We start from the raw sequence: 11,059 nt of genomic DNA, 5'->3' as shown, positions 1-11,059 counted from the left end.
TGACATCGACATGTTTTTTTGTCTTCAAAGCCAAATGATTTCTTTAATCAGGGCATTAACAACCTGATTGTAAGATGGAAAATCATCATCGATAAGAATGGAGACTATTTTGTTTAATAAATATTTTATTTTGATATATATGTTGTTCGGATTTTTTCATCTAAAAAAAGCGACATAAATTGCTTGACGACCTAAGTTTTTATATAATACCTAAACATATATCTGACAAGTTTTGAAGATTCATATAAAATTTCACTTGAAGTGTTCCATACACATGTTTTAATAAATTATAATGTACAGGAGAGAGGACTGGATGTTTTTGCCTAAACAAATATTGCATCATTATTTTTATTTCATGGTAAAGTAAGTTCATTTTTATTCACTTTAAACACATTGTGATTACATTGGAGTTAAACACTGGTTTAAAGACAATAAATCAGTCATGTTGAAAAACACGAAAAAATTATTTCCATGAAACATAGGTGTTTTATACAAAAAAAATTTAAAACTTAAAAGAAATCTCAAAAGAATAGCAACATTCATGGTTCTGTCCTTTACTATATTACTTACTAAACTTTGGCCTCAATTAGTTTTGTAGGAAATTTTTAACTTGTTTCAAAATTATAAATGCTGATGACTTTCCAAACGAATTTGTACACACTATTAGCTATGAATTTTCAAATAGGAATACGATGTAAAAATTTACTTTTTGTTAAAATAAAATTTTATTGGATGTGACAAATGTTGATTAATTCGGTACCTTTTGGACTTCAGTGATCCAGTGTGTTGTGCATATACTTAGATGCTTCTGCTGGATGACTTAAGAAGGTAGTTGAGATTAAATCTAACTTATGATTATATGTTTTTGTAATAAGCATTAAATTTCTCTAAGGTCTTGAGTATTTGACACGTTTTAGTCCATTGTTAGATACGAGTATCCGAATGTAATTAATCTGGTAGGTTTAATGATGAGTAAGTAACGCATGGTTATTTTTAAAATACTCTTCCGTAATACACAGGAATTTCTGTTAAACCTAAAAAATACTACTTTGTATACAAAAGTATCTTTCTACACGACTATGATTATTACTTGTACTTGCCGGTACATTTTTGTATAATACTCCACAAAGTATATCCAGCTATTAGGAAGCGAAGTCTAATTATGAAGTGGTTGAACAAATTATTGAAAAACTAGAAGCTTTATGTCGAACAACAAAAAAATGTATTAACTGGATTCTTAAACCGAAGGTGTCTCTTGTTTCTCTCGTAATTCCACTTTTTCCGCATATTCAGATTCTTCACTAGGTGGCGTTGGTGCCGAGAAGATGAACTGGTACAGCAGTGCTGCTATCACGCCACCAAGGATAGGGCCAATCCAGTACACCTAGATTTTTGAAAAAAAAAAATTGAAGCCAAATATTTTATAACAAGGCTACTTGGAAATAACATGTTTTAGATTTTTTTTATATAATTTAAAACTCATTGTTCAGATTTATTTTAATAACTACTTTTTTAGCCTGAAAATGTTTTCAGGATAAAATCTTCTATCTTCGTATTCAAGTCTACCAAACGTTGTAGCAGAAATCTGTTGTATAACGTTTGACTGAGAGTGAGGAGCAAAGTGCGGCTGGAATGTGCTATAAAGAGATAGATGAAAAAAAAAACAACAGCCTATTGAAAATAATGCAAACTTCAGAACAATTATAGTGTTAACCTTTATCTTAGTTAGATGAAATAGGAGAAAGATGTAAATGTATGAAATCTGAAATTTTATAAATACACAAAGTTATATAACAATTTATATGTTTGTGTGTGTATGTTTACAAGTGAAATTTAATACAACTGCTTCTTATGTAGGTAATATGACATATTCTCAGAACCGATCAATTGAAACGGTTTGGTGCATCAGTTTACATGGAATCGATGTAAACATTTCACTAGAAATGATGATCGGTCGTGTAACTGTACGCCATCCTCAATAAATACCTTGTGGAATTTGGATTATTTGATATGAACATTTTAAATTTAACAGAAATTACTTGTTTTTTGTTGTTGTTGTTTATACAAATTCACATTTATAGTGAATTTAATAAAATGTACGAATGATCATCCCTTATAATCGTTTTTCCCTAGCCTATTGTCAATCCTAAGTTCATACTTACATATTTTTTAACTGTAACAAATGGGCTAATGTAACTTTTTATAATTTATTAATACATTAAAAACAACCTTTCCAACATAAATAATGATACTATCACAAAGAATGAAAGAAGATCAGAGTGCAATTAGTATACTTAGACTTTAGACGATAATTTTTTATCTGTCTCCGTCATTCCAGGCACATTTTTTTTACTCTTCTCCTAGAATGCCTAATGATTTTCATCTTATCATCATCATTATTCACTAAATTTAAAATGAGTTTGTTAATGAATAATTTAACCAACATTGTTATTGATGAAATTAACACTGCACCCAAGCACAATTTTGAATCTAAAGTGACAGTACAGTGTATGTCTTGTAACATAAAGTTGTCATAAAATACTCTTGTTTTTTAGCTAGTTGATCTTATTTTAGGCTCTTCAACAAGGGAATATTGAAAGTGCTAAGATTTATGCAGAGAATGGTATTCGGAAGAAGCATGAGAGTTTGAATTACTTACGAATGGCATCCAAGATTGATGCTGTGTCATCTAAGGTCCATAGTGCTGTCATGATGAAAAGTGTAAGTTCTAGTGTGGAAGTTAGAAAGTAATAAATAATAATTTAATTATTATATGTAAATATACATTAAAATTGGGCATGTTTATTGTATGATAAGTCACTTTTATTTACACACAATTTTTATAGCACTACAGTGTTAGAGCTATGATCTTGATTTGAAGTGTTGAACTTGATTTATGCTTTTGTAATTTTGATACTGTATCCTTCAAATTTGTCCTCAGTCCATTCTATGTGTGTAGGTTTGTCTTATCAAAAAAAGTTGAATTTTCATAGCCAAACAACACCTGGTTTGACTTTTATAAAACCCTTGTATTGACTTTGTTTCTGTTTATATATTTCTCTTAATAATGGCCCAGATCATTTTATCTTTCTTGCTGTTGAAACATTTATTAAGTAAAATTGCCAATAAAACTTTGAAGTATCCTATGTATTTGACTATTAAACCACCTAAAAGAAAATAATACTGTTACTAAGGAATAGTATCTATTATACATTTCTCTATCAACATCTAGCATAATATTGTTATGTCTCTGGTCGTTTGTTAATTTCCGGTATAAATTCTTCTCGAGGAACTTCAGCGATACAATTCCTTTCTTTAAATAAAACTAGTTTATTCTTTCTCAATACAACTTTGCAATACACAGAATTTCCACAGTCACTTTAACTTAAACACACGCTATAATTCACAACGATTCATGCACTTTACTTACGGTTACTACTGCTCACTTGACTCAATTATCTGTCTCTATATCTCTCTTCAATCTGCTATCTGCAATTATTATCTCTGCTTTATTTGCCAGGCTTATATACTAAAATAGAGGGCGCTTAGATAAGACTAGAGTTGCCAGGAACAGTCATGATCCTTCTAGAAACTCCAGCGCGCATGCTTCCAGCATCACGTGACTTTCAATGTTGTAACAATATTGTGAGTAAATAATTTCATCAACAATTATTATTTAAGTGTTCTAAGACATAAATACTATGTATGACCTTGCCCAATAACCACCTTACACTTAATCCATTGCCTTATTATTTTTCTTAAAATTTTGACCCACTTGTATTATTTTTTATGAATAATGAGCAACTCATAATACATAATGCAAAACATTTTATTGTATGTATGAGTACAAAACAGTACGTTTAAATAATGGTTTATATACACTTAAATTGATTAATAACAACTTTTCAAATATGTATGACAACAAGGTAAGACAAGGGGTTAATTATGCGTAGCAAAGTTCCAGCATCAAGGCAGTGATTTATGGTTATAAATACAGTGTTTTACTTGCAATAATGAGTTTTATATGGTCATTTTTTGTAGTATCTGATTTTGCCATCAAGAAGGCTTATCTGTTCTCGGAACGTAATTCTTTTGCTAATTCTTTTACTAAGGTATTGGGATGTTTTTTTGTGACAGGACTGCTCTTTTTGGTTTACAATGGCAGGGCTGAAAATTTGTAATATATTGCAAAAAAAAAAAGCCAATGGGTTCATTATTTAGCCAGTGATCATCAAGGGGCACCGGCATTGTTTTACCAGTTGATAATCCAGACATGGCTATGATCATTCAGATCAGTTGTAAACAATGGCCAAAATGATTTTGAAACAACAACAGCTGGCTGAAAGTGCAACATTTGTAGGAAAAACACACACTTCGATAGTTGGTCATTAAACTTTATTCAGCTGTGGCTCAATTTTTTTTATTTCCACTGCCCAATGAGGGAGATATTGTTTTCACTTTTTGTTTGTGAACAGTATAACTCAATTTTTATCTGTTTTTGATCAAACTGACTACAGAGGTTGAATGCCCCCCAAGGACCAGTAAGCCAAGCATTAAGGTCACAATAACTCAAAATTTGAAGGTTAACCACTTTTATTATAATTGTAGCAAATGGGGATTTTGAAACACAGTTAAAAATTGAGATAAAATAAGGATTTTTTAGGGTTAGGAATTTTATGTATAACTTAGTTTGGCTACGGCAAAGTAAAAAGTTATGCTGGGTGTGGGTGTGCTTTCTTATTGCTTTTCTAGATATATATGCATGTATATGTGTATTTTTTCATTTTCTGTTAGGAAATGTAATTATTATTATCATAAACATAGGTCTAAAATTTTATCATGTGTAAAGAAATATAAAAAAAACATACTGTTTCCTGCAAATTAACATTAACTGAGTAGTTATTTTTACTGAGGACACAAAACTTTTCAATTCCCCCTTCTCCTCATTTTTTATTTTTTACTAGCTAGTGTGGCTGAAACTTCTGTGAGTAATTTTTGAAGTGTCATTAGCAAAGAAAGTTAGTTCAAACTCTGAAATACATATAATTTTGATTAAGAAACTTGCGTACGAAATTAGGTTTTTATCAAGTATTGTTTGCAGAATGTTTCACCATTAACACAGTGTTGTGCAATTCAGATTTCTCAAACTTTATTATAATTTGTCATTCCTTTAAGATAACTTGTTAATAAATGTTGATAATATCTCTTGTTTGTGTAAATTTGTTTATACACACAACTTTATAATCTTTCATAGATGTTTCCCATACTTAGATATACTTAAAACTAATTTGGAAACTTGCTACCATTGATCTAACTAGCTGATAAAAACTTATATACTCAGTTATTTATGTTGAAATATTTGTCATCAAGTGAAAAATATGTTTCGTATATCAAGCATGTCTTGCTTGGTGGTAATGAGGAAGCCAAATATTAGGAGTTATATTTATAATAATTCATTTTTAGGTGACCAAAAACATGGGCGGTGTAGTGAAGGCACTAGACAAAGCTATAAATTCAATGGACTTACAGAAGGTAAAGACTTCTATTTGTCATTTTAACTGTACAGAGCTACTTATTTTGTAATTGTTCATATGTTTTCATTTCAGTTTTTTTTAAGTATATTCCTCGTACTATAAATATAAAAATGGACTAAGTTACTAGAAGTGTGAAAGCTAATAAGTGTTTTGTGCATCAGGAAGTGCATGCCACAAGAAAATAATCCCTAGTCAGTGGTGTAGTGTTAAAATGTTTTTAGCTGGACTACTAACTAAATCCTAATAAATTTTGTACCTTTGGATTGTACAAGCACATGTAGGCTGCATTTTAGGCATTTAGTTTGTTTATAATTACCAACCACTTATCATTTAAGTTTATATAACCAGTGGGCATGTCTGAGTCATAAAAATTACCATTGATATATTAACTGTAGCTTAAATAGCACTTGTACAACATAAATGATATACATATATAGATATATTTGTGTATGTTTGTAAGTTATGATTTTAAACATACAATGATTTTGATATTTTCGAATAAGGCATTTTAATGGTAGAAGTTTAACACTAGAAAATACTATACCCGTGATTTAAGTTTATCTTACAATAACATGTACTTATTTTAATTACACAAAAATGTACTGGATTAGTGCTTCATCCAACATTGATACACTACCATTCTTGGCGGGGGTTTCTTACCAGCAAGTTAGATAGTCTGTTACTACGTAAAAATATCTGGGAAATCTATGTGAACTAAAGTCAGATAATCAGTGGGTAACACTATATAGAACTATCTTTAGAGCTGTATGTGACATTATGTCAGATGATCAGTTGGTAACATTGTGTAGAATATCTGTAGAGCTGTATGTGACATTGAGACAGAAGATCAGTTGGTAACACTCTGTAGAACCATCTGTAGAGCTCTAAATCAGATGATCAGGTGGTAACGCTGTGTAGAATCATAGCAGAAATCAAGCAAGATCAAGTGATCCATTAGCATTGCTATAAAAACATTCTTTATGTTGTGTGTATTATGTTAATTTTTTTAGGACTTGTTAAAATTAATATAGAAGAATACACAATACTGTAACAAAGTGTTGTCTTTTATATGAGTATAAAAGCAATATATAGTTGTTACTCTTATTTATTATAATGTGGACCTTGTGTGACCTGATAATTCTCTCTTCTCAAAGAAAGTTAATTTTCTCTGAAATATAGTTTTTAATCACTGTTCATGTCTCGGTGCTTTTAACACCAGTTTCTTTAACAGGAGCAGAGACACTGCGTATGTCTAGTATTTAATACTATTATTCTATAGTAACTATTGCTAGAAGGGTCTGAAACATGTATCATGATTAAGAACCTGCTTCTTGCAAATGATTTAATAATTACTGAATTTAGCTGAAAACTGTTTCCTCAAACTTTAGTATATTAACATATATGGTGTATATAATTAAACATGACAAATAAATTTACCTGAAGTTTCTAGGATCTGAGAAATGTTAAAAATTACTATCCAAAGGAATTTAAGGATTTCTACCTTAAACAAATGACTTTAAAGTTTATTTTCTGTGTGCTTGTTTTGATAACTAATTTTTGAAGTAGTCCGGCTGATACTAATTCTGAGTGCACTTATAATTTTTTACATTTGTCTTTGTGATGTGAAGGAAAAGCTTGTATTATGTATTATTTATGATAATTTTTTTTCTTCTTCATATATTTGAGGTTTCATCTGTGATGGAGAAATTTGAAAACCAGTTTGAAGACTTGGATGTGAGGACATCTGTAAGTAAATATCACAAGAGGTTAGCATAGTAACTTACTAGCTCTGTGTCATAATTTTCAAAATAAGTTATGCAATCAGATACAATTAGCTCTTTCTGCACGGGCATCCTTTACTGTGCATGTCAGGAGGTTTTAGTGACTTACATTCAAATTTTAATTAAACTACTTTTTGTTTGTTATACCAATTATTATAACATAAAATCGTATATAAGTGTTAAGTTCTTAATTTTATAAGACAATATTTAAAAAAAATTCTGAATTTCCCCTAGTAGGGAAATGTGACATATTTTCTCTAGGCATCCCCTCTTTTCTATTTTATTCACCAACCAGTTCTTTGTGCATTATTTAATCAAATAAAAATTATTTAGTGTATTAGTACCAATAATGTAAACAAGGTAGGGTTAATTGTCATTGAAAGTCAACAGCAATCAAAAAGAAAACCCAGGTAAGTATTTGATTTCTTGTTTTTCATATTTATTCTTTATTTATTATTATAAAAGTAACTAAAATGTAAAAATTGGGATCTTTTTAGATCATTTAAGGTTAGACTAGGTAAAATGACTAATAATAATAATATAATAAAAATGTTTCATGAGGCACACAACCTCATGGATAATGTAATTCGATAGTGTAAGGTGAGCTCTAGATTCTCAAAGTGATATAAAACTTACAGTAGCAAGAATAGTAGTTAGACACTGTTCAAAGAGCAATAAAACAATAAGATTTAAGTATAAATAGATGTATACTGTTACGAGTTTAAAGCTACTTAGGATAAACAAATGTAGTTTCATGTTACAATTTGAAGTCATTCTAGAAAGGAAAGAACAGTAATTTAGATTTATTTAGTGGTTACAAGTTTGATCAAATTGACAAACCTTGTGTAGAGTTAGGGTAGAGAAAATAACAGATAAAATATAAAGTTTTACTAAAAAAAAACATTTGAAATCTATTTATGAGGTTTTAGAGATTATGCAAATGAAATTCGAGATGAAAAGTATTTTTGATCTTAACATGAAAATCATCTTGCATTCAGAATGGTAAAAAAAAAGACTATATTCATGGACAAATTTTTTCTTTAGTTTATTAACAATATTTCACTAAAAATTATGATTTTTTTATATCTGAAAGACTTATAATAGTTACTGAATGTCTGCCACATTTTTGGAAGATATACCTACTGTATTTAAAGTTAGTAGTATCAAGACTGTGAAGACTTTAAACAAGTACAAAGAGGTCACGTGGTCTGTCAAATTGATCGAGCCCATGTTAAGATTTAATGCAACCATAACACTAGTTATACAAAGCACCTATTCATTGCTTTCTCCCTTTTGAATTCTCAATAAATTGTAGCAGTTGCATTGTATATAATGCTGAAGTAATGTGATAAATAATAAAAACCAACTGGTGAGAAAATTACTTCTGTCTTAGACATTTGGCATTAAATCTTTTATTTTTTTTGTATGTAAGGTCCTGGAGGATGTAATGGGAAGTGCCATAACAACAGCTACACCACAAGAACAAGTAGGTGTTCTAATCCAACAAGTAGCTGAAGAAAATGGATTGGAGATTCTTGATCAACTGCAGGAAGCCAAATTTGTTCCATCCTCCTCGGTAGCTGAGAGGACCCTTGTTGAGGAAGATAACCTCACCAGAAGGTACCTTGTCACTATTTCCTAAGTGTAATGTTTAAGCTAGTAGCCAGATTAAATGCGATGTACATCAGAGAAAGTGTAAAAGAGTTTAATTTTGGCAGTAGCCAGACAAATGAACTTTGTAATGGATGGAATTTTGGCAGAGTGAGGTAACAAATTATAGATGTAAATTTTAGGTATATGTGAGTTATGTGTCTTGTTAAAAAAATTAATTTGTTTCAAGAACTTAGTGAAAGCTCTTTTATTATTCTTATTTTTTTGTCTCTAACAACTATACAATCTCCTGAACAGGTTAGCTGCCTTGCGTAATTGAAAGTCTCATTGAGGCATTGAGGAACCTCAACTTATCACCATGGAAAAACACTTGAGCAGTGTGTTCATCATAATGTGTGGATACTTATGAGTTTTATATGCGAATTTGTAAGACAATACTTAGAAAACGAATTATTTGAGTGAAGTTATGTACATAATACGTGTTATGAGATTTTTACATGTGTATGTCACTACAGTTAATAATCTATGCTAATGATTGTTCTTTTGTTAATAATTGTTGTTTCTTTTAACTTTAATGTCAATTTTTACATTTCGTAAAAGTTTTCAAGTAAATGGTAATTCTGGTAAACAACCAACTATTTTGCTGAAAATGTTGAAAAACAGGACTTAAAGCTTATTGGGAAACTGATGAATGTCTTGATGAAAAACATTTTTATATGGATTAATAAACTTAAAGGTATACTATCCAAATCCTTTAATTTTAATACCCAGTTTGTATGTTCTAGAACTCTCTATTATTAATACTGAAAAGAAATTTGAGCTCACTGCAATACCTGGAATCTGAATTGCCCACCAGTGTGGTCAACTTTGTGCTAGTTTCCAAGCTACAAGGAAGTAAAAACCTATACCCCGATCCTAATTCCAACACAACACATGGTAGTGGCTCCATATTTTGTGCAATACAAGATTTGGTTTCTCAGCTCTATAGAGCTGTTTTCACCACATTCTTCATGTGTTCTGTCAATAAAAATGGCCAAGAAAGGCTCAATGAAGCTTACATGCCACTGTAATGTGGTTAAGTGAAAGTACCTGCTTGAACATGAACACTTCAGAAGAACAACAGTCGATAATTCAAAATCATTTGAGTTTCTGAATCTTTTGAAACTTACTTAATTTTTTTTAGTTACACATTTTTACCAATTCTTTCATCATACAGGAAATTAAGACATATCTAAAATATTTGAACATTTTAGTCAACTACATTAAAACCCTAATGAAGACAACATTCACCTCTTAATACAGACATCAGAAAAAAACTGGAATAAAAGGACTTATATCCCAAAATTAGTTTCTGTACTTAAAGATTATTTAAATTCAGTAACTAATTTCCATGCCGAATGCTTACTAGAATGATTTCATCATAATTAAAAAAAAGTTAACTCCCATTAAAATATGAATTGGAGTTATAACACTTGACAAATTACATGTGTTAAGAAACTTCTTGTGCAAAGTTTTTCTTAAACAGGAACAAACCTTCTTAACTTTGGCCTTTTCAACTCTCTCATCCTTTTGTGCTTTTTTGGAAAGTATTTCAAGTTGTTTTCTACTAAACTTCAAATAAAAGAAAATAGAGAGCAGATGAAACAGAGTGAAAAACTGACAAATCAAGATTGAATAAAAAAACCTATCATACAAATGCTGAACAAATAGCATTAATATGTAATGTATATCAGAACTCAGAAGAAAAAAAAAGTCACTTTTAAACATTCACAGACAAGCATATAAGAAAATGTTGCAGTTTATTTTGTCTAAGTATTTGATTATAAATATGATACACACATATAAAGTAAAAAATCTTATAAACTTACTTTCAGCTGTAACACCAAATCTGAAGAAAAAGAAAAGAGTAACAAATTAGTAAATAAAATAGAAATATGAGCATTACTACAAAAACATTGTTTTTATAACTATAGAAGAATATCCCCTTGTAGGATTAGCAATAAAGAAAGCTTAACATGGGTTTACACAAAAAAAATTATTAGATATGCTATTTGACAATTCAATTCAACAGTGATGTTCCTTATTTTCAGTTCAAAAACAATATTCAACATATATATATATATATATATATAT

General features: G+C 29.8%; 2 protein-coding genes across 2 annotated transcripts in view; one reads left to right on the top strand and one right to left on the bottom strand.

Moving 5' to 3' along the window:
• LOC111088566 (charged multivesicular body protein 1a-like) overlaps positions 1-9,559 on the top strand; it is a 12,276-nt gene extending 2,717 nt beyond the window's left edge. The window contains exons 2-6 of the mRNA XM_022399067.1: positions 2,575-2,721; positions 5,464-5,532; positions 7,221-7,280; positions 8,748-8,935; positions 9,224-9,559. Coding sequence (XP_022254775.1) covers positions 2,662-2,721; positions 5,464-5,532; positions 7,221-7,280; positions 8,748-8,935; positions 9,224-9,245 — 399 coding nt within the window. The 5' untranslated portion in view covers positions 2,575-2,661 and the 3' untranslated portion in view covers positions 9,246-9,559. The remainder of the gene's footprint in view (positions 1-2,574; positions 2,722-5,463; positions 5,533-7,220; positions 7,281-8,747; positions 8,936-9,223) is intronic.
• The window catches only part of LOC106469735 (aquaporin AQPAe.a-like), a 24,910-nt gene continuing 14,168 nt past the window's right edge, over positions 318-11,059 (bottom strand). Inside the window, exon 3 of the mRNA XM_013930251.2 lies at positions 318-1,384. Coding sequence (XP_013785705.1) covers positions 1,238-1,384 — 147 coding nt within the window. The 3' untranslated portion in view covers positions 318-1,237. The remainder of the gene's footprint in view (positions 1,385-11,059) is intronic.

Source organism: Limulus polyphemus, unplaced genomic scaffold (genome assembly GCF_000517525.1).
Source record: "Limulus polyphemus unplaced genomic scaffold, Limulus_polyphemus-2.1.2 Scaffold98, whole genome shotgun sequence".
Classification (NCBI taxonomy): Eukaryota; Metazoa; Arthropoda; class Merostomata; order Xiphosura; family Limulidae; genus Limulus; species Limulus polyphemus.
The sequence above is the reverse complement of the archived record's forward strand: the minus strand, read 5'-3'. Positions and strand labels throughout refer to the sequence as shown.